Raw genomic sequence first — 27,776 nt, 5'->3', positions numbered from 1 at the left:
AAATACGGACGCGGTGAGAGTTCCATTCTGGCGAAACTAGGGTGAGAGGTTTTTCGTGGGTTTTCATTGACGAGACATGGAAACTAAAAGATATGGAATATAGTTTGAAAGTATTGGTGTGAAAAACTATGCCTCGAGGGCCAACACGAAATACAAATACGATGGCGGGAAACAGTTTTTAGGCTGGTATGAAAATCTCCTTTGTTCACAGAGCAAACACTTTTCAATTTCACTCTGCTCTCCCTGTCTCTTCACAGTTCTTGCTTCAGTATTGTCAACGGGTCTCCCACACTCATCCTGGCTAAGGGAATAAAAATCTATATCTCTTTTCTATTTCAACCTTTCAGGCTAAATGAGCTACCGCACTCCGCCTGGAAAATGAGCCGAGCTTTTAACTTAAGTGTAAACGTTGTAAATACAAAACTGTAGTCGCCTACCTGGACCTTCCACGCAAGAACTACAAAACCCAGAATGCATTGCTTTCCTTTCCGCTTCTACCGAGGGAAAGCCAAACTTGATCTCATTTCCACAAGTAATAGTCACATGACACGTTTCCCGTCAAGATGGCGGATACTCTCCCCTCGGAGTTTGATGTAATCGTAATAGGGACGGGTATGTGTATCCTGGTACTTACCGGACAAAGTTTAGGAAGACTGTCTTGTTCCTGCTTTTTCTGTCAGTGGAGAGTTTTGGGAGAAACGTCTTGGGTCGAGCGTGGGAGGGAGAACGGAAAGGAAGTGAGGTAGTCCGGAGTCAGCGCGGGACTTGGCAGCTACAGGGAGGGGCTTGGACCCGCGGTGCTTATCGCCATTTGAGTAGGGGTTGATCTGGTAGATGTCGATTGCTGAGGTTGGTTGCTGCGGTGATTTCTGTTAATTTCCTTAGAGGGAAGTGGATGTGCAGTGTCATGAAATGGAGGGTCGGGATTTTATCAACGGAGACGACTTTGGCAAGACACTATGATTCCCTCCTTGTTGATTTCAAGGTGATATTCCCCATCATTTTGTCTCGCCATTTCATGGGACTTTTTCATAGATTTGTATGATCCCAGGGTACATCGCAGCTCAGACACAGCTTCATCCTCAGTTTTACAAGAAAGATGCTCAGTTATTGCCCACGTGCGTATGAATTTACTAGGGAAAGCAAACGGATTCTATTGTGTTGAGAAACCTAGGGAATTGTATTTTGTTGAGGTAGCCATGATTCCTGCTTTATGGTGTTTAAGGCATCTTGCTTTCTACCGCCCATAAGTAAATGTGCTTAGAACAGGGTCCTGAGTTCCAGTTCAGGTGTCTGACCTTATCTAACTCTTGTTTTCCCGTCGTTTGTTCTTCCTGTGTTGGGTGGAACCAGAAACTCCTCTGCAATTTCTGGTTGACATATTAAATATACAACACGTGGCAGAAGACATATGGCAGCAATTGGAATTTTTAAAAAATAGTGTAATGGATGATCGTTTTAGATGGGATGAAATAGGTTGTTTGGTGGGGTTTTCTACTGCTTGTAGAAAGGTAGGCCAGAGAAGCTCTAGTGGATGGGACCCTGTCCATTGTGTTAATGAATTCAGTTCGTTGTCTTCTCAAACAGCCATGATTAGGAGCAGCCATGTTTTCAGGTTGGGAGTAAAAATAATAGCTACCTGTTTTTGAATGCCTAAAATTCCCTAATCACTGTGCTAAGCACTTTACAAGCTGGGCATAATCCTCACAGCCTTGTTAAAGTAGTAGGTACTTTCCACATTTTGTGGATGAGGAAAAGGGGACTTGGAAAGGTAATTTGCTCAGGATCACACAGCTGGCAAATTTCCAAAGGCCCATTCCATCCCAGAAAAACAATCAGTGGTTCTGACCCTCAGAGTTGACCCATGTTAGTAGAAATGAGAAAACTTGGTTTTAGGCTTTGCTTAGTGCTAGTGTGAATTGCTTGAATTGGGAGGCCCGGGTACTTAATCTCTCTGAGCCTCAGTTTCCTTGTTTTTGAATATAGGGAAGGTAAATTAGATGGTCTTTATGTTGTCTAGCAAAAAATGCCTATGTAACAGTTCTCAGAACAGCACGGACATGTTTACTCTTAGCCTGAAAATATCTGCGTGGCTGCAAATAACCTGGTTGTAGTTGCTATGAACAGATGTTGGATGAGAGCTGGAAAGAGCCAATGGACTATTCATTTTTTCTTTCCATTCTATACTAAAACTGAGAACAACATCCATTTTGGAATAGTTATACCATACTTGAGTTTTATATTCTTGCTTTTTTTTTTTTGTTTTTTGTTACCTAGGAACTTGAGGTGTTTTTTAACAATTTTTTTGATCAACAGTTTTTTTTTCAGGTCTGGGTTCAAATTTTAATTGATGAGTGTCCGTTCTTATTATGAAGTGCTGCAAATGCTTTTCTTAAATATTTTACCTTCTGTACAGTTCAGAATTGGAATATATCTATTCTGTTAGAGTCTGTTATGGTAGAGGTAGGAAGTTACAGTGAGTGACCCAGAAAATTGCATCAGGAGACATAGCTTATATTTGGAAAAAGACTTATTTTATACTTATCTCAGTCAGTGCAATGTTATTTTTCAGAGTTTGGGAAGAACTTGTTTGAAGTTAGTCTTAAAACTTAAATTTTTCATATTGTTTATTGGTGACATTCCAGGTTTTATCAAGCACATTGCTTAAATTGCTTAAATTTATGATGTGTAATTTTGTTTGTAGGTACATCAAAAGGGTAAAAATTGAGTAAAGGAGTCATTTCCCAAATAAATGATTCCAACCATTCCAATCATTACTTAATTGGATTTATTTTTTAGTGTGCTTGGAATATTTCTTTTGTGAAATAGTTTGCTGAAAGTAGCCTTTAAAATATTTGATTTATTAAATGTACTACCTTGAGTAAATCATAGAAAAAGCAGTGTTTCATAGATTCAGTTGTATTAACAGAAGCAGCAATGCATGCATCAGAAATTGGCTATTAGATGTACTTTTTAGCAGATTTAGTCCTAATTAAAATGTCATAAAGGGACAATTGCCTCATCAAGTATAATCATGTGAAGACAATATTCTATAATCCCTTTGACCTTGATTAACTTGTATTCTCATTTTCTGTAATATAAGATGGAAACTTTTCCTTAAGATCATATTTTCAGGAGAATATGGGATAAAAATAAACTTTGTATTTTCTTAGTTAAGCCCATCTCCTTCTGATTAGAAAATACAGTAAATATCTCATGAACACCCAAAGACAGAAGAGTAAGATAAAGTGAATTCTGGAAAAAAATAGAAGAAAATGGAATAAAGAAGGAGAAACCAATGGAGTCTCAAGGGAGAGGATAAAAATAGATGTATGTGGTAAGTGTCTAGAAAGTGGTCCTCAGCTTGGGTACAGAATTGTCATTTTCAGTGTTTTTGCCATTTAAAAAGTCATTTAAGTGACTGTTTTGTGGATTATAGACAAGTACCATTGGTTTCAGGTTAAAAATAGTCCCAGTAACATAACATCTCACTGGAGGTGACTTATCTGGCAACCTGTGTAATCTGCAGCACAGCAGAGCCAAGAACTCAACAGAAGAGCAGGCAAGATAGAAATTATAAGACAGGCGTCCCCAAACTTTTTACACAGGGGGCCAGTTCACTGTCCCTCCGACCGTTGGAGGGCTGCCACATACTGTGTTCCTCTCACCACCAATGAAAGAGGTACCCCTTCCTGAAGTGCGGCGGGGGGCCGGATAAATGGCCTCAGGGGGCCGCATGCAGCCCGAGGGCCATAGTTTGGGGACGCCTCTTATAAGATCTATTTGATAATATTGACATACTTTATACATAGGGGAATCCCTGAGATCATCACTTAGAACATATTTATCCTTATTTTAAAAATAAATCTAGCAAGCTCAGCATATTAGAACCACTCCCTTAGAAGATACAAGGAACATTATCAATTTCTGCAAAGACTGTGTTTGGTGGGGAGTGCTATTAGACATATAAATGACAATTTATGTCTGTATAGGAAAGGGAAGAGAAAAACACCTAAAATGCAAACCTACATCAAACATCAAAAAGGCCTGATAACGTTTAGTGTAGTGAGAAATGCTCATTTTTCAGGTCATCCAACCCACATTTATTGAGAACCTATAGTTCCTTCCCTTGTGAAGTTTACTGTATTGCCTGTTCTCAGGAACTCTTTGGGCTTCCTAGCAGTCGTATCCCCAAAGCTGTTCTTAAGACAATGCAGGCTTTTCATTGCATCCTTCTTTCTTTTTGAAAACCATATATAGAGGTTCAGCCTCCATTTTTATTTCCTTTTAAAAGCACACTGCTCACATTATCTTTTGGAGTTCTTCCCTAAGATGGGCTGCAGAGCAGGTTAGCTTAATTTTTCTCCTGCATAGCATAAACACATAGATTCTTTTAAGAGTCGTCCCCCCCCCCCCCGCCAGCCCCCAGCGTGGTGGCATGGGCCTGTAATCCCTGTTACTTGGGAGGCTAAGGCACAGGCATCCCTTGAACCTGGGAGGTGGATGCAGTGATCTTAGATGGTGCCACTGCACTCTAGTCAGGGAAACAGAGTGAGACTGTCTCAAAAAAAAAAAAAGGTTTCATTGGCCAGGTGCAGTGGCTCATGCCTGTAATCCCAGCACTTTGGGAAGCTGAGGCAGTTGGATTGTTTGAGCTCAGGAGTTTGAGATCTGAGCCTCCCACGTTCCTGAAATGGGTAACACAGCAAAACCCCATCTCTACAAAAAAATACAAAAATTAATTGGGTGTGGTTACACATGCCTGTAGTCCCAGCTACTTGGAAGGCTGAGGTGGGAGGATTGCTTGAACCTGGGAGTTTGAGGCTGCAGTAAGCTGTAGTTGTGTCACTGCACTTCAGCCTGGGCAAAGAGCAAGACCCTGTCTCAAAAAAGAAGTGTTATTGCTAAATATTATGGGGAAAGAGAAGGGAGAACAAAAATAAGCGTGGGGGAGATTACAAGGAGTATTCCCCCTAAATCCTGATTACCTTGCTTAGCATCATACAGTAAGAGATGTGGCAGCATGGTGTATGGTAATCACGTGACCATCCTATTGTATGACTCTGGGAAAATTACAGAATTTCTTGTGACATCATTTAGTTCATCTGTAAATTGAGAGATTTCAATAGGTGATCTCCAAGGTAGGGGTCTACCAGCTCTAAAATTACCATTTTATATATCAGTGACACCATGTCCTTGAAAAAATGCTAAATTCTGTTCTGTATAGTCTTTTTAAGAAGTAAAGTCAGTGTTTAATGTACTTCAGAAATTTTTCTATCACAATGGCTGGTATGATTTGAATATTTGTCCTGCCCAAATCTCATGTTGAAATGTTATTCTCATTGTTGGAGGTGGGGCGTGGTGGGAGGTGTTTGGGTCATGGGGGCGGATCCCTCATGGCTTCGTGCTGTTCTTGCAATTGTGAATGAGTTCTGGCAGGATCTTGTGGTTTATTTTTAATATTTTTTTGAGACAGGGTCTTGCTGTGTCACCACGGTTGGAGTACAGTGGCACAGTCATGGCCCACTGCAGCCTTGACCTCCTGGGCCTAAGTGATCCTCCCACCTCCCACCTCAGACTCCCAAGTAGCTGAGGTCACAGACATGCACCACCATGCCAGGCTAATTTTTAAAATTTTTGTAGAGATGGGGTCTCCCTATGTTGCCCAGGCTGGTTTTACACTTCTGAACTCAAGCAATCTACCTACCTTGGTAGCCCAAAGTGCTGGGATTACAGATGGGAGCCACTGTGCCTGGTCGCTGGTTGTTTAAAAGTGTGTGGCATCTCCCCATACTCTCTTGCTTGCCTTGCTTTTCACCAAGGGAGATTTCCTACTTCCCCTTTGCCTTCTGCCATGATTAAAAGCTACCTGAGGCCTCACCAGAAGCTGAGCAGATGCCAGTACTATGCTTGTATAGCCTGCAGTACTCTGAGCCATTTAAACCTTTTTTCTTTATAAATTACCCAGTTTCAGGCATTCCTTTATGGCAACACAGGAATAGCCTAATACAGTAACTCATTAGAAAAGACATTTTCTTGTTATTTTGTTTTATTATTATTTTTTTAGATGGGGTCTCGCTCTGTTACCCAGGCTGGAGTGCAGTGGTGCGTTCTCGGTCACTGTAACCTCCACCTCCTGGGTTCAAGCGATTCTCCTGCCTCAGCCTTCCAAGTAGCTGGGACTACAGGTATGTGCCATCATGCCCAGCCAATTTTTTTTTTTTTTTTTTTTTTTTTTTTGTATTCCTAGTAGAGATGTGGTTTCACCGTGTTAGCCAGGATGGTCTTGATCTCCTGACCTGTGATCAACCTGCCTTGGCTTCCCAAAGTGCTGAGATTACAGGCGTGAGCCACCGTGCCAGGCCAGAAAAGACATTTTCTTTAAAATGATAGACTGCTTTTTTCAGAAAAGGTCATGTAGGTAGCACAGTCCCATTCCTTGATGTTGGTGAATTTAAACATTAAGGTCGTTAACCTTGATTGGTAGCTCATTGACTTATGATGACGTTGGAATAGCATCACTTCTCTAAGCCTTGGGGGATAGTAATATTGCAGGAGGTATTGTGAAAACTGATGTTTACCAAGTATCTGTGCTGGCCTCAACACAAGTGATTTCCTTTATGTCTCATTTAATCCTCTCCCAGGATGTCTGGGTGTGGTTTGCACATCACAGGATGTCCATGATCCTCCCTGTGTATTTCAAAAATCTTCACATCTATTGTCTAGAGTGGATTTTTAAAAATTATAATATGCCACCTATTTGTGGATCATGAAGTCAATCCCAGCTTTATAAAAATAAGGCAGAATATACTACAATGCATGTAGTAAGGATGAATGTTGTTTTATATATATAACCTATATATATTACATATATCTGTAACATATATATATATATATATATATATATAAATAAAACATATATACATACACGCACATATTCTTGGAAAGGGCAGGGTCAGAAAATTTAGAGACTATTGATCAGCTGAATGATGTAGTGAGTAAGAGTGAAATGGTATTTCAAAAATCCTTTAATTTTACAAATGCCGTACCTAACATGTATTTTTTTTAACTTTGACATGCACGTATCTCATTTGAGCAGTATAGTGGAGCAATTGACAGTGTGGCTCTGGAATCAGACACGCTGGATTTGAATCCCAGCTATTCCTCTTATGTCATCTTAGACATTTTCCTTAATCTCGTTATGCTTCAATTTTCTTATTTCTGACTAGGATAAACTTCACAAGACTGTATTGAAGATTCAATGAAATAATTCCTATAAAAAAGCTTAGTAGGTGCTCATAAAATGCAGTTGTCTATATGCTTTTAATGCCATACTGAGGTGCTTTTACTACTGCTTTTATTTCGTCAGTGCTTTCCAGGAAGGGCTCACGATTTCCGTGAAGAACGGTGGAGGGATTCAGTTGTCTGATTTATGTTTCCTGTCTTCTCATTGGCTGCTTGGTGGGAAAGACCTTTATGTGTCTGTTGTCACTGTTTCTATCAGATTTCTTACCTAGTGGCTTACCGGTTTTATTTCTTTCTTTCTTTTTTGTCTTCTTCTCTTTTGTTCACCAGCTTGCATTATTTATGATTTGTTTTCCTCGTAGTTTTTGGAACAGATTTAGCATTTGTCTTATTTGAGGTATAGTATGAAATACTTATTCCCCTGTCAATGTATGAGATGCTGTAGGAGCGAAAGATAGCCTGTAGATTTTGCTGTTCTGAAAAATGCTTTGCACTTCTTCAGGCATTTATTGATGGAAAAGTATGTTTTTGTTTGCTTCCAATACCTAGAAAAGTAAAGAATTATCTAACTCTGGAGAAGACTTTCTGGGAGATGCTTACCCTTCTCTGTAAATCATGAATTTGAGCCAGTACCTCAGAGAGAGCCACATCTGTTACCACAGTTTCCTCTGCTGCATCATTTTCATTTCCCATGCCTCATGTCATTTTTCTCATTTTCTCCAGTGTTCTCATGATGTTTTGGATAATAGGCTGCAGCAATTAAATTCAAATATGGCAGCTCACCATTACATTCTCATGTTTAACATAAAATCCCAATGCACAGAAACAATTATAATTCCGTATAATTGACCTGTTAACTCATGCTAAATCATCTGCGATTCAGTTTCAGTGCATTCTTTAGCCTAAAAGTTAATCTGCGCCTGTTCTGTATGTAAATATATTTAAATGTAAAATAAGCTAAAAGTCATTGTTGGTGCTCATTGGAAACATTTTGGGGGCATTTAGTTGTGGCCAGCAAAATAGGGATACCTTGAAAGGTTGTTTTGTTTTTGCTTTTCTAATAATTTCATTTAAAGGTTGGTGTAAAAAGGGATGATAATTTATCACAGATACTGCTTTTTTAGAGCATGATTATGAGAGCTAGCATGTTATATTGAGGCTTTTTTTTTTTTTTTTTTTTTTTGAGGTGGAGTCTCCTCTGTTGCCCAGGCTGGAGTTCAGTGGTGTGATCTTGGCTTACTGCAACCTCTGCCTCCCGGTTCAAGCAATTCTCCTGCCTCAGCCTCCTGAGTAGCAGGGATTACAGGTGTGCCACCACGCCCAGCTAATTTTTGTATTTTCAGTTGAGATGGTATTTCACCATGTTGGTCAGTCTGGTCTCAAACTCCTGATTTTGTGATCTGCCAGCCTCAGCCTCCCAAAGTGTTGGGATTACAGGCGTGAGCCATTGCATCCGACAGAGGCTGTTTTTGATAAAAAAACAGTTTGCAAATAGATAGGAGAAGAGACCAGGGGCAACTTGGCCAATATGGTGCTTAATGTAAGTGTTTCATCTCATACTGGATATTATCAAGAGCAAGAGCTGAAGTTCATAATGTATTATTTGACTGATTTGGTTTTTATCACGTTTTAAAAGGTACTGATGAAGCAGGATATTTTCCTGACCCCTTCGCGGGAGTTGTGAAGGGGGTGCCCTGTTTACTCAGCCCACAGCTGTCAACTCCTCATGGGATGGAGTGCGTGAGTGAACAAGGCAGGAACTGGAGTACACGAGTGCTGGAGTCAGCTGGCTGCTCTGGTGCCAGGAGGAGTGAACTCTACTCACTTGGACCTGCTGCATTTCACCCCTCACAAGAGGGGACATGGAGTTGAGCGGGTGCAGAAGCTGGGGCGAGTGCTTTTGGGCACTGGCAGGGGAGTCAACTCTGTACTGGCCCCACAGTAGTGTCTGGTGGAGGGGTGGTGCTCAGAACCCCTGAAGCTCCAGAGGAAGTGTTACAGTGCCCTTTAAGCTCTGCCATCCCGGAAGGCTTACGGGTTAACAGCTCAGTGGGCTCTCTGCCTTTTTGCGTGAATCAACCGCCTTCTGCCAGTGAGTGCAAAGGGCAAGTGTGACAACCTTTTGGTTGTCCAGCATCCAGTAGAAATGAGGTTGCACGAATGAATTGAAGGATGGTAAATGCAGGGGATTTTATTGCTAATAGAGGTGGCTTTCAGTGGGAAGGGGAGCTGCAAAGTAGATGGGGTGGGAAGGTAATCTTTCCCTGAATTCCAGCTGTCCCTGGCTGGATTCTTTGAAGTTACTCTGTCAAGGTGTCCCTCTGAATTCAAGCTACTTCTCTCTGATGTCCAACTGTAGTCCCCAGTGTCCAGCTGCTTTTCCTCTCTCTGCGGGCTAAGCCAGGTTTACTTTATTTATTTATTTATGTATTTATTTTAACATGGGGTTTCACCATGATGGCCAGGCTGGTCTTGAACTCCTGACCTCAGGTGATCCACCCATCTCGGCCTCCCAAAGTGCTAGGATTACAGGCTTGAACCACAGTGTCCGGCCCAGGTTTATTTTTTTATTTTTATTTGGAGAAGGATTGTCACTCTGCTCACTGTGCAACCTCTGCCTCCTGTGTTCAAGCAATTCTCCTGCCTCAGCCTCCCGAGTAGCTGGGATTACAGGTGTGTGCCACCATGTCTGGCTAATTTTTTGTGTTTGTAGTAGAAATGGTGTTTCACGGTGTTAGCCAGCATAGTCTCAATCTGCTGACCTCGTGATCCACCCACCTTGGCCTCCCAAAGTGCTTTACAGGCGTGAGCCACCACACCTGGTGAGCCTGGGGTTTTTATGGACACAGGATGGGGTGTGGGGCGGGGCATGGGTGGTTTTGGAAAAGGCCGGATTTGCACAGGAAAACAGGGATATAAGTTGTCACTTTGTGCCAGGGTTTCAAGGCTTGAGGGTGGGGTTTTCTCAGGGACCTGCCCTTTTCCGCCTAGAATTTCCCTGCCTCCTGTTTCTATCACTAACATCTACTCTTTCTTCTAAGTAGTACTCTCACCTGTATTTTTGTTTTTTTTTTGGTCCAGGACAGTGTTCTCATTGAGTTATTATGGCTATTAGTTAATGGTGGTTTTAGTCATTTTATATTGCTTTGGAATGTTTTGAATCATGTACTGTGATCTGACTTTGCACATTTTTAAACTAGTCTTTTATTTGTGGATTTAAAATCATGAGAAATTTACATAAGCTAAAGTATAGAGAAATAAGGTTTTACACATGGCTATCAGGCCTATTAAGAAGATGCTGAGCTGTGAGTTCAAATCTTTATTTTCTACAACTGTGTTACTTTGGTTTAAGCTATGTAAACAAAATCGATGATAATTAGAAAGTTAGTTTTAGTGCTTACAACACACTATCAAACACATGAAAAATAACATTTGTTATGTGCCAAGCAGTGTGATAAGCCCCTAAAATGCATGATCTCATTTTCACAGCAACCCTGTGGTAGATACTATATCATCTCCATTTTATAAATGTGGAGCCTGAGGCTTAGCTAAGTTTGATGTAGGTGAAACAGTTAAGACCGAAGTTTTTCTGACTAAGGTTGAGGTATTACATTGAGTTTGCTAGAATCTTTCAATTGAAAAAATACCTAATAGTATGAAGATTAGATTATTTTGCCCTGCATTTGCGGTTGGCAGTTGTTTTATTTTGGAGAGTTACCATTGCTGACATTAAAATCCTGATTCCAACAATAGCCCCATGATGTCTGCTTATTATTGACAGCATCATGACATCTGTGTCAGCTTGCAAACCTTATTTTGATGAAGGTGAACAGAATGAACTGGTTGTGTTTATCCCTTAAAACTGAAGAGGGAATCAGCTACTAAAGCAATGGCCGGAAATGGGATCAGAGATTACAGTTACGTTTTAAGACATAATTTGTTTCAGTAGGAATTCTTTATTGGTCCTATAAACCAAAAGGTCTTAATCAATTTAGAAAGTTTATTTTCCCAAGGTTAAGGGTGCGCCTGTGGCACAGCCTCAGGTCCTGATGACGTGCCCCAGGCGGTCAAGGAACGGGTTGATTTTACACGTTTTAGGGAGACATGAAACATCAGTCAATATATGTAAGATGTATAATACGTTGGTTCCATCAGGAAAGGCCAGACAACTAGAAGTAGGGAGGGGGCTTCTGTGTCATAGGTAGATAACAAACGAGGAAAACGAGGAATAGTCACGTATGCCTTAGTCTGTAGTGAAACAGTAGGGCAAAGGAAGCCATCAGATATGCATTTGTCTCGTGTGAGCAGAGGAATGACTTTGAGTTCTGCCTGTCCTTTGGTGGTTCACAAGGAATTTCCTTGTGGGTAAATTGTGAGGGAGGTATGTAGCTGTTTAAAAATCCTTGTAGCAATCTTATTTAGGAATAGAATGAAAGACAGGTTTGCCCTACACAGTTCCCAGCTCGACCTTTCCCTTTGGCTTAGTGATTTTGGGGAGGTTTGTTTTCCTTTCATAATCCCAAGGTATATAATTTCCCACCGAAATATTTGTGCATGTGCTGGGGTTTGCCATTTTGTATCTTTTTTAATGTTCTTCACTTGCAAATTAAATTTTCAAGATCAAATGTGGGACTCATTGTCCTATTTATGGAGCTTTTCTTCTTTTGATGGACTATTATTTTGTTTCCTACAGTCTTCGACAACTGTTAGTGCTTACAATGGATACATCATACTTTTTAATTGACAGGATGGGTATGGTAATACTTTTTTTGTGCAAGAGCCCCTCATTAATTTTCATGACAGGATTTTATATAAAGAAGGGTTTTTTTAGTATGTTTTTTTGTGACATTCTTAAAATGAATACTCATTCTCTTTCATCATCTATTTTAGACTCATAGCTTTATGAGTAATGCAGTAAAGGTCATGTTTCTTCTGTGGCACATTAGTAAAATATGTTCTGAACAGAGAAACTTTTTCTTATCACAAATAAAATTATGTTAAGTTTGAAGAGCACTGGGCTGGGGTATACGTTGCTGTGAAGAGATCATTTTGGTCACTTAAATTACAGTAGAGATATTTTTGTTAAGAAAATTCAGGAAACATTAGGCCAGGCATGGTGGCTCACACCTGTAATTCCAGCACTTTGGGAGGCCAGGACAGGCAGATTACCTGAGGTCAGGAGTTCGAGACCAGCCCGGCCAACGTGGTGAAATCCCATGTCTACTAAAAACACAAAAATTAGCTGGGTGTAGTGGCAGGTGTGTGTACTCCTAATCCCAGCTACTTGGGAGGTTGAGACAGGAGAATCGCTTGAACAGGAAGCAGAGGTTGCAGTGAGCTGAGACTGTGCCATTGCACTCCAGCCTGGGCAAGAAAAGCGAGACTCTGTCTCAAAAACAAAACAAAACTAAAGTGAAAATTAAGTAAAAGTTGATTGTAATGGAGACTACATTTCCTGGTACAGATAAGGTCTTCAGCCAATATTTACATTTATTTTACAAAACTTTAAGAGATTTTGTGTTGTTGTAGTTTTCTCCATTTAGATAAAAAACAGGATACTACGTCTATTTTTAAGGTTTTTGCAATGGAAAATTTAAAACATAAAAAAGTAGAATAAAATAACCTGCCACATACCAGTCTCTCCCGGTTTCAACAGTTATCAACTCATGGCTAGTCTCATTTTGTCTGTATTGAGGACTAAGCTCTGATTTTTTATCTTGCCCAAATTCCTACCTAAGGGGTCTAGGGAGTCATGGCCTACAAACCATAAATTCTCATCAGATGAGTTTTATTTGGCCCTATATATTGTGACTTACTTTTCATTCTGACTCTGGCATAACATTATGAGACAAGGAAATAATATTTAACCCAAAAATATATTTCCTTGCCATACCTTGAAATTGCCCTGCAGAGTGTCTTGTGGGAAAAATCCACATTCTATGTAGAGAATCCTCTTCCCGCTTTGTTTTGCTTCCTTTCTTTCAGATCCAGGAGATAATCAACTAAGAGCCAGGCACCCTTTTAGGTCCTATAAGAAACATTTTACCACCTGCTCTCTCTCTGAAGTCTGCCACCTGAGAGACTCCTCTGTGCAATAAAACTTGGTCCCCACAATCCTTTATCTTAACCTGAACATGCCTTTCCATTAATCCCAGGTCTTGAGACAAACTCAACCAATTGTCAGCCAGAAAATGTTTGAATTTACCTATAGCCTGGAAGCGCCCCCCACACCCGCTTTGAGTTGTCCTACCTTTCTGAACAAAACCAATGTATTTCTTAAATGTGTTTGAGGTCTCATGCCTCCCTAAAATGTATAAAACCAAGCTGTACTCCAATCACCTTGGGCACATGTTCTTAGGACCTCGTGAGGGTTGTGTCACGGGCCATGGTCACTCGTATCTGGCCCAGAATAAATCTCTTGAAATATTTTACAGAGTTTAACTCTTTTTGTTGACAGTATCTTCCACTGTTTCTCATGTTTCACCATCCAACCCTTAGTTATTTTGAAGCAAATCCTAAATATCATTCTATCTGTACGTATTCCAACATATTTCTAAAAGGTGTAAGGTCCTTTTTAACATAACTATTGTTTTGTTTAACATGTGCTTAACACTTTCATCACACGCCCTCCTTTGCATCTTCAGTTTTTTCTGAGGTATCCGTTTTGTTTCATTGGTCTTGTGCTCTTTCTAGTTTAGTTTTCGTATCTGAAATGATTTTTTCTTTAATTTGTTAACTACATGTTCTTCCCAAATGTTCCTGTTCTCTAATCGCCTTACATTTCGGATTTTCTAATTTTGATTCATGTTCTCTCAGAGCTATCACCATTTTGTTAATTTCTTTTAGCACATAATACCATAGTTAGGCAATGTTTTTCTTCTAATTTGTGAGGCTTTCTGACATTCTTTTATTGTCTCTTGGGATATTATTGTGTTCCTTATTCTCTTTTTTCCTAATATACATTGAATGAGGTTCAACTGAGATCCTTTTGTGTTGCTCTTTTTTTTTTTTTTTTTTTTTGAGACAGAGTCTCACTCTATCTCCAGGCACCAGGCTGGAGTGGTGCAGTGGCACAATCTCGGCTCACTGCAACCTCTGCCTCCCGGGTTCAAGCAATTCTCCTGCCTCAGCCTCCCGAGTAGCTGGGACTGCAAGCGCAGACCACCATGTCCAGCTAATTTTTGTATTTTTAGTAGAGACAGGGTTTTACCATGTTGGCCAGGATGGTCTCGATCTCTTGACCTCGTGATCCACCCACCTCGGCCTCCCAAAGTGCTGGGATTACAGGCTTGAGCCACCGCGCCCGGCCACATTGCTCATTTTTAAGTGAAATCAATTTTCACTTTGTTTTCAATAGGAAGGATATGCCAGTAAACTATTCAAACTGTGCTGCTGTAGACCTCTCTTCTGTTTTCAGGATGTAATCAAACATGTAGCCTGAAATCTGCTGGCTCTGTTACCCTCCCCTAGTTTTGTCTAGACCTTCTCTTTCTTTTACCTCTATTTTCTCTGTTCTGCTGAAGTTGGATTAGTTTCTGAGCAGTTACTCCTCAGTGCAGGACTGTCCGTTCAGTCACAAGTTGAATCCTGCAAAACCCCTTCCCAGTTTCTGCTGCTGTTCTCAGAACAGCCTGCCAAGCTTCCAGTGAGTTCCTAATAGCACTTTTGGGGTTTTCTGGCTCTCACAGCTGTAACACTTTTTTTGATCTTCTCTTCATTTCCTTTTGCACACTTTTATTTTTTTTTTTGAGACAGAGTCTTGCTCTGTCACCCAGGCTGGATTGCAGTGGTGCAGTCTTGGTTCCCTGCAACCTCCACCTCCCGGGTTCAAGCGATTCTCCTGTCTCAGCCTCCCGAAGAGCTGGGATTCAGGCACCTGCCACCATGCCTGGTTAATTTTTGTATTTTTAGTAGAGACGGGGTTTCAGCATGTTGTCCGGGCTGGTCTTGAACTCCTGACCTCAGGTGATCCACCCGCTTAGGCCTATGAAAATGCAGGGATTACACTTTCTAATACCATGTGGCTGTTAGAGCTATTGGTGACTTGTAACTACCCACTACTATTTTGAGGTTCCTGATGATAATGTATCACCTGGTTTTGCTGTGGATATTGTCCCTGGGGGTATCCTGATTGCACTGTCTGTTTTTATGGGAGTTATGGGGGAGATTCAACAACTGTTGCTGTCTCTCCAGAATCCTCTTTTTATCTTTCTCTTTATCATTTACTCAAGAATAGAGGTCAAGTTGTTGACCTAACGTAAACACTCATTCCAAGCCCTTCATTTTATCTAATAAGGATATCTATCTATAAGGAATCTGAATTCTAGAGATGTTAGGTGACTTTGCTGAGGTCACAGCTATCTAGGATCCACCTAAAAACAGGAATCCAGTCCTTTGGATTCTTAATTCAGTACTCTTGAATACTGAAACTCTTTATTAGCCATTCCTAAAAGCTCAAACCATAGTGAATTTAAAAAATTAAAATAAATTTTCCAAGTTATTGTTTTGATGGATAGTATATTGTTCAAAAAATTCTAAAAATTACACAGCTATAAATACATATTTTCTTCCATGAGGAAGTTCAGAGATTTTAAATTACATTTACTAATATGTTAAGTTTTTTGTGGGGAGGAAAGAGTAATTGTCAATTTAAAAATGATATTTTTATCTGTACGTTGTGAGAGTTCCCTAGGCTACTTCATTGGCAATTTTCTCCTTTTTATGGTAACCACTAAAAGTAGATTTAAGATGTAAATATTTAACATAGAATTTAAGATAGGAGTCTGGGTTGAAATTCAGTTTCTGCTTAATTTTGTGATGTCATTATTTTGAGTGACAGCAACATGAGTTAAGGATGTAGTTTTACCTTTGCATTGCTCAATCAAGTTTTCCTTGCCAGTAATTCCGTTTTTCTTAAAAAGAAGTTACTCGTTATTAAAGCAGTCACAGTAAATTTTCTAGGTCTGTGTAATTTTCTTTCCATTCTGGTCTTCACTGATTATAAATAACACATGGAATGACTTTCAAGGTAGAAAGCAGAAATCCATTTTGAAATGTTCTATAAAATAAAGAGTGATTTATGGTTTCATATGATTTGAGCTGAAAGTACTTGGGCTTTGCCAGGTCATCAAAGTCCTGTCAGGGGAATCTGTTATTTATTGTTCGATATGCTGGGAGTGGTGTAAGTACTTTATTTTATGTTTATCTTGTGTAAGCATAGTGTTAGGAAAAATCAATCCCAGATACTAATACATTTTAAGAATATATCATGGGGAACTAACCTAAATTTTATAGTTGTAAATGATGAGATTTGACATTAAGAATTTGGATTAAGGGGGGTTTGGAAAATGAATGAATAATGGTTTTATCCCTGTAAAATATTTTAGGTGAGATTCTTGGGTCCTGATTTTAGCCTAGCTCTTTCATTTGATAATGAAACATCTCTATTTTATCTAGACAAGTTTTTAGAAAATTGCAGAAAGCTGGTACCATAAATGTTAGTGTATGATGATATAACGTTACATAAGCGTCTAATTTTTTTTTTTTTTTTTTTTCCTAGTTGCCACTTCTGTAACAGAACCTCAACTGTGAAAGGCATGATGGAGGAAACCTCTGTTTCCCCTACTACAACTGTTAGGAGATGCTCATTTAATACCTAATATTTACCTGTGTTTAATAAAAATGACTTGCCAAAGTTGTTGTCTTGCATCAGAATTTTACATGCTTGCTTATAATACTGTGGCAGAGCAAGTTCTTTGGTACAGCCTTTCTAATGAATTTAATAATTATATTTAGTAATGTGAAATACCTAACTGATACTAAATGTCTGATGAACCTCTATAGTTTACATAAAGAAAAGGTTATTGGACTTTTTAAAAAATGATTTTAAGTTGCTAGATCTTTGAAGGAAACTTAAGCAAATAGTAAGCAATTAATAGCTTTTTTTCCTTCAAATAATTAATCTTTTTGAAAGGGTCGGAAGAGGAGGGAAGAGAAGTAACATTTATTGAATGTCAGTGACATGCCAAGAGCCACTATGTGTAGTGTTGGATATTGTTTTGTACCTGTTCTTCCCTGCACCCATATGTGTTATTATCCCCATCTTACAGTTGAAAACATTGTACTTGTATATTTGTGCTCACACATTTTACAGAGTGTTTCCAGTGGAATGCTGTATTATTTGCCCCTAATCTAGGTTATCTGTTTCTAACTCATGTCTGGCTTTTCCTCATGGGAGAGACTGTATAGTTCAAAATAAACGCATACATGTTTCATATAAATGCCTCACAAATATATTGTGTGAACTTGAGTAGTCGTTCACTTTTTAAAGCATTGAACAGGTGTTATTTTGAAATTAATCAAGAGTTTAAGTGCTAATAAAATTGAGCTTAGGAATATTAATTTGAACAAATCAGTTATTCTTTTACTAAATTAGCAGTAAGACCAAAAACTTTTAAGTATGCACTTAGAAATAGTAATTTAAACAAAACAAGTAGTCATTTTATTATTTTACCAAATTAGCAATATGATCAAAAAGTTTTAAGTATGTTGATTTTTCGTAAATAATTTTTAAAAACCTTGAAGCGTAAAGCTCCAGTTTTATACAGGTTTATCCTCCATGCTGTGACTACAGGTTTTATTTTTTTTTTGAAACCCTGATTTGACCATGATCTGGCTAAAGTACTTTCAAGTCTCCGTGTTGCTTAGAGGTTCAAGTTCAGATACTCTAATTTGGCTTCAACTGCTTGGAAATTTTTTTCAATTTTGTTTCGTGTTGGTAAGAATACTTGACATGAGATCTCTGCTCTTAACAAATGTTTAAGTGTAAAATACAGTGTTGTTTACTGTAGGTACAATGTTGTAGAGCAGTTCTCTAGAAATTATTCATCTTTTATGACTGATACTTTGTGCCAGTTGATTAGCGACTCCCTATTCTGCTCTCCCCTAAACCCATGGGAACCACCATTCCACTTTGTGATTCTGTAAATTTGCCTATTTTAGGTACTTCATATAGGTGGAATCATGCAGCATTTGTCCTTCTGTGACTAGCTTTATGTTTGTTGCAGCAGTGTTCACCATGGGTAAGATGGTGAAACAGCTTTAAATATCCATTGACAGAAGAATGGATGGAGACCTGTGGTATATCCATATAAGGGAATATTACTTGGTTATATATAAAAAAAACAGTAATGAAGTAGTGATCCATGCTATAACATGGATAACTCTTGAAAACTTTATGCTAAGTGAAGTAGGCCAATCCGAAGACTTTTTTTTTTTTTAAAAAAAAAAAAAAACATCACTGTTTGGTTCTCCCTTCCTTTAACTTTGCCAGGAGTGATCCCTTCCACTTTCCTTTTTCCGTCTTCTGTACTTCTCAGGGTTGTTAGAGACCCTGAAAGACCCAGCTAGTTTCTCCTGTTTTTTGGAGCTTTCCATGACTCCCTGTACAGAGGGAGTATTTTTTTCAATTGTGTTTCTCTGACAGTTTTAAAATAACTTACTATTTTAATCTCTTTAAATCCTTGTTCTATAGACTCTGAACTCTAACAGGCTATTGATCGATGTAAGACAATCTCTCACTCCCTAGCCCAGTTTGTTTCACTCCCTTCCTCTGCCCCTTCCCCATTTTCCCTTTCTCTTTTTCTTTTATTCAGCAAATATTTATAGATAATCTATTACATCCCTCCTGTATCCTGGAAATTCTGTTTATTGAATGGGTGGGAAGAAATATGAAATATTGGTTAAGAAGACATTGTTTACTATATTATTAGTTTGCTATTTTAGTCATTCTAAGCATGAAGATAATAGGCCCTTGCCATTTAACATTAGAACAGCTTCTGAATTTCACAAACTTATGGTTGGATGAAAGTATTGAGGAAAAACACAAATGATAGTCAGTTTGGCTTTATGTCATTTGGACTCAAATCATGTTCAGTATTGAAATCCATTCTTGGCTTTGCTTTAATACCAGAGACTTGACTTCTGACATTGTTGATCACAGCCATGGAAATAACCATATGCATAACTGCCTACCCCAAGTAACAGTTATTTGGGGCCAAATGGAGGCGATTAATTTTATTATTGTTCACCATTGAAGTTGGCATCTGGTGAAAATAGGCATATGTTTGGGGTAGTGTTAGATGGAAATATAAGCCTTCTAAAATATCATTCTGAAGGATAATAAGAACAGATAGTGTTCATAGGGCAAGTACCCTTGCTAACAACAGAACTGAATCCTATGAGGTAGATCATGATAGTCTCATTGATAGATGAAGAAACAAAGGCTCAGAGAAGTCAAGTGACTTGGCAAGTTATTTAACCTTTCTTAACCTATTTGCTCATGTAGATAAATACTGCCTGCCTCCCAGGATTATGAGGAATAAATAACATGATGTATGTGAAAATACAGAGTGAAGGATAAAACCCTATACTAATATTTGGTGGCATTGTTATTAATGCTGTCATTATTACACATAAGAACATTAATCTTTAGCATCCTAATCTGCTTCCTGAGTGTTTATTTGCCATTATCCTTTTAACTAAGCTGCTTATCAGCTTTTAAAGTACCATAAGGACTGCATTTCGCTAAAAAGGAAAGTTATTTCTTTAAGTGTAGCAAAAGGTTGAGATGGCCTTAAGATTTGAGTAAGAGTTTTAACTTAAAAACTACATTTAGCAATTTAAAACTTTCTCCTATTTCTCTCTACTCCAAAATAATTATTTTGTTTACTTGAATTATATCTAAAGTTAAGATTGGAACTTTATGATGGCTCATTTTCAATTATTGATATTTAATGGTTATTTTCAGTACATTTGTTAGAACTTTTTTTTCTTGAACCAAGCATTATATACCTACAAAGTGTTCAACACTGGAAAACTAGTTCCTCTGTGAAGGCAGGCTGGAACTTGTGTTTAGTACGGTTTTTACCTAGAGATTGACTATATCAATTGTTTCTATATGCATATTGCTTTTTATTTTTATTTTTTTATTTTATTTTTTTTTATTTTTATTTTTTTTTGTTTTGTTTTGTTTTTTTTTGAGACGGAGTTTCGCTCTTGTTACCCAGGCTGGAGTGCAATGGCACGATCTCGGCTCACCACAACCTCCACCTCCTGGGTTCAGGCAATTCTCCTGCCTCAGCCTCCTGAGTAGCTGGGATTACAGGCACGCGCCACCATGCCCAGCTAATTTTTTGTATTTTAAGTAGAGACGGGGTTTCACCTTGTTGACCAGGATGGTCTCGATCTCTTGACCTCGTGATCCACCCGCCTCGGCCTCCCAAAGTGCTGGGATTACAGGCTTGAGCCACCGCGCCCGGCGCATATTGCTTTTTATATACAGAAAATGATGTTCCTTTTTCTTGAAATCCTTGATGCGTAGTGTGTAGCTTAAACCCTTGCCAACAGACTGGTGCTGTTTTATTCCACTAGGTAAAAACGCGAGAGGATCGGGCTGTTTCATCGTAGTGATGGAATTAGTAGTAGCACTATAGAATTGCACTAAACTTTTAAAGCATGCTTTATTTTTATAACTAATATAAACAGTACTAGCTCCTGTCAACATGGTAGATCATATTTCAAAAAGTTATGGAAGAGTCTGGAACTTCCAGGTTATATTAACTGTCAAGTATAACAGAAAACTTGATTTTGTAAAATCACGGAAGCATTATTATCTTTGGCCATTTTAAATTTTTTGTTGGTACTGGTAGTAATATATATATATAGATATAATATATCTATATATATATATCCTTTTATGATAATCAGCTTTATGCTATGATTAAGTTTGATTCCAAAGCACTAATGTTTTGTTTTCATACTGGTATATTAGTCAAAAAGCAAAATAAGGTATCTTGTAAGTGGCCCCTTTCTAAACTAGCTGACATATTTCTTAAGATAAAAAATGTATGACCCCTGAGTGGCATTGTGGCTTTGGAGTTAGATCTGGGTTTAAATTTCAACTCCAGAACTTCTTTTTTATTTTTTTTAAGCATTGAACAGAAAGTTAAGATATTTGTGTTTTTTTCTTTTCTAAAATGCATGTGAATTTAAAAGATTCTTCTCTAAAATACATATGCAAATGGTTATCTCTCAGTGCAGTTGGGAGACTCAGATGAGCTAGCGTGTGAACATGCTATTAAGTGGACAATATATAACATTTATAATTGCTCATCGATAGTAATTTACATACAAAAAGAATGTAAGTAATTTTAAAAATTATTTTTTCTTTTTCCTTCTTGCCAAATTAAGTAGAACTGCTTTTAAAAATATATGTCTTTCCATAATAAAATTTTCAATATGAATGGTATATGTTTAAGAAACATCTTACAGTATAATTAATATAAACATTATAATTCTGAATACAAGCAAGGATGGGTCTCTTTGGTAAAACTATACTATACAGCAATGGCATGAATTGAACATTTTATGTAAAATGTGTATATTTCTACATTCTAAATGATAGAGATGTGTGTTTTTATAGGTTTGCCTGAATCCATCATTGCAGCTGCCTGTTCAAGAAGTGGCCAGAGAGTTCTGCACGTTGATTCGTAAGTTTATCAACAATAGCATTTAATACTTCCTAAATATCTCTGTGCAAGATAAAAATTTACATAAACAAACGTATGTCTGTACATTTGTACATGTAGGTGTATATCATATAGAAACTTAAGTTAGAAAAGAATTGGAATTGTTTAATTTTAACCACTAATATGTGAAATATATAGCATGCAAGTTTTACTATTCTGTGAAATAGTATGTTTCCTTTGAGAATAAACCAAATGCATCATTTTATTTTTCTCATGAGTGATTTTGTTTAAAATAGCAAGGAATTCTCTAAGAGGCTTGGCAACCTCATGCCTGCCCCATTTCTTAACATATGTGTTTGGGTATATACAGCCTATATATGCTATTGTATTTTAGGCTTCATTTTCGATGGTTGTGAAAATCAGCCGGTAGTTTTTGGGTATTGGTTTCTTAAACTTCATTAAAATTTAAACTTAGAAAATCTTAAATGGGAAAAATATCTACAATTATGTTTTTTCCTTTTTTCCTTGAATGTGGTGATTAAAAAGGAGACTGATGGAAAACTCAAGTTTAAGATAAAGCATAGATTAAATCTATTCCTCATCCCCACAAAACAAACTCCTAATGTCCCACTTTTCTATTTCGTGCTTTTGACTGTTATATCTCGGTACTTTATTAGTTTTGTCATAGCTTATAGTGTCATCCCATATATTATCCCATTGTAAATATGTAGGAATCCAAAAAGTAGCATGAGTTAATCTTCTTTTAAACCTTTCTAAATTCATTTTGACCGCATATTAACTCCTCAGTTACAATAGCTAAGATTTGGGGGCAACTGGATGGAATTTCTAAATTGGATTCAGTTTTTATACAAGTCCTGCTTTTGTAATTCGCTTGTACTATTTCACTGTTGTATGCACAACTGCATGTGTTAATCTCTCAATTCAGTCTTTTTGAAATATCATGGATTTGCATGTCAGAAAATCTGCTACCTTAGGCCGGGTGTGGTGGCTCATGTTTGTAATCTCAGCATTCGAGGCTGAGGCCAGCAGATAACTTGAGATCAGGGGTTAGGAGTTTGAGACCAGTGTGGACAACATGGTGAAACCCCATCTCTACTAAAAATATCAAAATTAGCTGGGCGTGGCGGTTCATGCTTATAATCCCAGCTGCTTGGGGGGCTGAGGGAGGAGAATTGCTTGAACTTGGACCGGAGGTGGAGGTTGCAGTGGGCCAATATTGCTCCACTCCCACCTGGGCAACAGAGAAAGATTCCGTCTCCAAAAACAAAAAGAAAGAAAGAAAATCTGCTACCTTGAAAGCCCAGGTACTGAGATATTATGCTTTAAAATATTAATTCACATATATTTTTGATGACCTTATTTAACTTAAAAATAAAATATTTGCTTCTTGTTTCTCAAAGGTAGAATGATAGTAAAAGTTATTATTTGTTGAGCTTGCGCTATATGCTGTCCACCACATTAGTTTCTGTACACATGTTTTATAACTTAATTTTCATCACAGCCAAGTAAGGTAGGTGGTGTTATCCCAATTTGACACATGGGGAATGTGGGACATAGAGACGTTAAGTAGTTTTTCTAACTTTACCTTCCTAGCATATGTGTAATTTTAGTTTCATATATACTTTGTGTGTGTCCCCTGTGTTGTGTCTTGGTGTCTGGAGCAATGAAGACCTCTGTGCTCTTAGGCAGGTCTTCCCTCTTTTCTTTATTGTTTTGGAATTCTGGACCCAACCTAGCAATAACTGCAATGTGTTCTGATGATTGGTTGTTAGTCAGAACGAAAATAAACCTTTTTGATAACAACTTGGAAATTAGAATTGGCGACATACACCTGGGAGATAACTGTCCTGTATCAAAACTGTTGTCATTTAACTACGAGTTTTCTTATCCTGTCACTTCTTGTGGGATCAAGAAAATGATGTTTCAAAGAAATGTTGCCATATTATCAAAGATCAGTTACAGACCAATGTTGCATACTACCTATGAATTTCCCGTGGTTTGCTTTGTGAAGAGGCTTAATTTCCCATCTGTGATATAATTTGAAATAAATGGGTTTGATGCCAACAACTTGAAAAATACCCCTCAAAAAACAAGAGGACAAGAGCCCCTAGCTCCCGCACAAAGTAAAATATGGGAACCTGATTTTAACAGTGTTAATAAGGAGCAAATATCCACGAGTCACTGCATCAATAATGCCTGTGTTATAATACCCTTTCCTTCCTAAAGCATGGGAGCAAGTGGTACATACTTGTCTGAGAACCAGTTTCATCAACACTGTTGTATCTTTCCAAAGATGAGTACCAATATCTGTTATTAGTTTCACTACCTTTTGGAGTTTTGGATAACATATGTATACCTTGATGTTTACACTTTTTAATGGGCTAATTTTAAGTGAAATGGCCATTCTAACTCTGTGAAATGAAGTTCATACCTAATAAAGCTTGCCCAAAAAAACAAAAAACAGTATGTTTCTTTTTTTTTTCTTTTTTTGACACAGTGTCTGACTCTGTTGCCCAGAATATAGTACAGTGGCGTGATGATAACTTACTGTAACCCCAAACTCCTGGGCTCAAGTTATCGTCCCGCCTCAGCCACCTGGATAACTAGGCACCACCATACACAGCTGATTTTTGTATTTTTAGTAGAGATGGGATTTCACTATGTTGTCCAGGCTGGTCTCAAACTCCTAACCTCCCAGGTTACAGGTGCATGCCATTGCACCCAGCTAACTTTGAACATTTTTTTGTGGAGATGGGATCTCACTATGTTACCCAGGCTGGACTTGAACTCCTGGCCTCAAGGGATTCTCCCAAAATGCTGGGATTACAGGCATGAGCTACTGTACCTGGCCTATTTTGTGTTTTCTTATTCCATAACCTGAGGTCTTTCCAGAATGAAGACTATTTTATAAATTAAATTGGGTTTAGTCATATTCCAAAAATAAAGTTTAATTCAAAATATAAGAACCTAGATCTTACTTTGACAAGCAGTGAATCAATTAGAAAAGCATGATAATATGGTTGTCTTAAAACATTATTGTATAATAAAGATGGCATTTCAAAGTGACAGAACTTTTCTTCTGTTGTACATCCTCAGACTTGGTGGCTTTTGAAAGTTTAGATACATCTAAGTATTGATTCTTTCAGATCTTAAGCTTAGATTTGAGGGCTTCTCTGGCACCATTATCTTGGGGTAATGGTTGTCTGCATATTGTTGATCTCTCTTGATCTGAATCTGTTCTGAGCCCCTATCATCTGACATTTTCATTTAGATGTTCCACAGGCACCTTAACATGGCTAATACTGAATTTATCCTCCCCATTCTCACCTCAGAATGCACAGAACCCAAAAAACAGCATCCTGCTCCCAGTCTTTTGGAATGATAATATCGTCTACCCACTCGCTCAACTTAAGATGCTTGGAAACTTCTGTTGATATTCTTTCTTAATCCTCCATATTTATTCAGATGATATTGATAACAATAGAAAACATTTATAGAGCTATTCTAGATACTGTGATACATACTTTGGAAACATAATTTCACCCATATCCCCTAACTTTAATAGCTCTCCATATCACCTTTTCTTTATCTCACTGTCATTTCCCTAGCTCAGACCTTTGTTGTTTCTCAGCTGGGTAAGCTCATAACCTCCTGATTTTATCTCCAGTAGTCTAGTTCATTTATCACACCGCAGCCAGTCACGTCACTCTGCTGCATGAAATCGTTCGGTGGCTCTCTGCTGCCTATGTTAGTGATTTTCCAATTTTGAAAAAATACTTAATGTGGACACTGAAACAGCTTAAAAAGATGAAAGTAGAGCTGCTGTGGTTGAAATGAGTGGGTCTGGGTCAGTTTAGATATAACTGGCTTATAGGAAAAAGTCCAAATTTTCTGCGTGTCATGAAGTACCCTCTAGAATGTGGCCTTGCTTATACCTCCAGCCTCATCTGTTGCTACTTCTGTCTTTAGGTGTAGATACCAGAAGTGCTGAAATTTGCAGGAGCTGAATATACTGTAGTCTTTACTTCATCTTCCCACTTTTTGTTTGGAATTTGTGTAAGGTATCTCCTCAGCCTGGATTGCCTGTCTCTACCCCTCAGCCTGGCTAACTTCTATTTGTCTTTCCATGTTTAGCTTACCACCTCCTCAAGGAAGTCCTACTTCTACCTATAGAGGAGGTCTGAAGGAAAGGAACGTTATGGAATATTTTCCTGCTCTGGGCCAGGATTGAATATTTTCTCATTTAATATTCATTTTAGCATTTAAGACTCTTCATCAGGTTCAGTCTACTTCCTTAGCTCTGTCATATCTGCTTCACATGTAAAATCATACCATATATCTGTGTTCTGTGGACATGCCTTTCTTCGCTCTTCTAAAAATAATTTTTAAAAAATTGTTGTTTAAACATGAAAAATTTACTCTCATAACCATTTTTAAGTGTAGAGTTCAGTAGCATTAAGTATGTTCACATTGTTGTGTAACAGATCTCCAGAGCTCTTTTGATACTGCAAAACTGAAACTCTGTACCCATTCAGCAATAATTCCCTATTCTGTACTGTCCTCCAGCCACTAGCAGCTACCACTCCACTTTCTGTATATGACTTTGACTACTATGGATGCCTCATCATATAAGTGTACTTATACAGTACTGTATTTCTCTTTTTTTGTGACTCGCTTATTTCACTTAGCACAATGTCCTCAGGGCTTATCCATTTTGTTGCATACTGCAGGATTTCCTTCCTTTATAGGCCTAGATAATATCCCACTGTATGTGTATGCCACATTTTGTTTATTCATCTATTGATACATATTTGAGCTGCTTCTGCTTCTTGGCTGTTGTGAATAATGCTGCTATGAACATGGCTGTGCAAATATTTTTTCAGGATCCTGATTTCTGTTTTTTTGGATAAATAAAAGTGGGATTACTGGACTATATAGTAATTCCATCTTAATTTTTTAGGAAGTGCCGTACTGTTTTTCACAGTGGCTATACTGTTTTACATTCCCACCAACTTCCTATGCTTTGGCTTTATTGGGAAGTTGTGTGTGGGCTTTTAAGCCAGAATGCCTGTTTTTAGATCTTGGTTTCTCCACTTACTGGGTGTATAACCTTTGGCAAGTTATTTAATCTTTCTATACTTTAGTTGTTTTATAAAAATAACATAATGGCTGTAATCCCAGCACTTTGGGAGACCGAGGTAGGCGGATCACAAGGTCAAGAGATCGAGACCATCCTGGCCAACATGGTGAAACCCCGTCTCTACTAAAAATACAAAAATTAGCTGGGCGTGGTGACATGCACCTGTAGTCCCACCCACTTGAGAGACTGAGGCAGGAGAATTACTTGAACCTGGGAGGCGGAGGTTGCAGTGCACTGAGATCACACCACTGCACTCCAGCCTGGTGCCTGGCAGCACAGCAAGACTCTTTCTCAAAAAAAAAAAAAAAAAAAAAGACATAATATTGGTACCAATGTTAGTGAAAGAATAAAGGGCATAATAATATTTAATATCTAAGATTGTCAAAGAGATTAAATCAACTAACCTATGTAATGGATTTATAATAGTGCTTCATAGTATGCCCTCAGTAATATTAGCATCTGCTGCTTCTAACGCTGCAGGTGAATGGCCATTATCTGAAATGCTTGGGACCAGAAGTGTTTCAGATTTCAGAGATACATATATCTGAAATATATATATATATGGTAGTATTTGCAATACATATATATTTTGTAATATTTGCTATATATATGTGTGCGTATATATAAATATTTTTTGTAATATTTGCAGTATACTTACTAGCTGAGTGTCTCTAATCTGAAAATCTGAAATGCTCCCAGGAGCATTTCTTTGAGCATCATGTTGGCACTCAAAAAGTTTCAGATTTTGAAGCATTTCAGATTTCAGATTTTTTGATTTGAGATGCTTAACAGGTACTACTACTACTACTGCTACTAGTAGATAAGAATAGTGGGAAGCCAGA

The 27,776-nt window shown here is 38.1% G+C and overlaps 1 protein-coding gene across 8 annotated transcripts in view; it reads left to right on the top strand.

Moving 5' to 3' along the window:
- The first annotated feature begins 545 nt into the window (after positions 1-545).
- The window catches only part of CHM (CHM Rab escort protein), a 193,550-nt gene continuing 166,319 nt past the window's right edge, over positions 546-27,776 (top strand). For 3 of the 8 annotated variants that reach the window (XM_074391436.1, XM_003938704.4, XM_074391437.1), the window contains exons 1-2: positions 550-612; positions 21,728-21,794. In XM_074391436.1, coding sequence (XP_074247537.1) covers positions 564-612; positions 21,728-21,794 — 116 coding nt within the window. In that variant the 5' untranslated portion in view covers positions 550-563. The other 5 variants (XM_074391433.1, XM_074391434.1, XM_074391431.1 and 2 more) reach the window with 5 other exon arrangements.

This window comes from Saimiri boliviensis, chromosome X (assembly GCF_048565385.1).
Source record: "Saimiri boliviensis isolate mSaiBol1 chromosome X, mSaiBol1.pri, whole genome shotgun sequence".
NCBI lineage: Eukaryota > Metazoa > Chordata > Mammalia > Primates > Cebidae > Saimiri > Saimiri boliviensis.
Note: the sequence above shows the minus strand (reverse complement) of the source record. Positions and strands in the feature narration are given on the sequence as shown.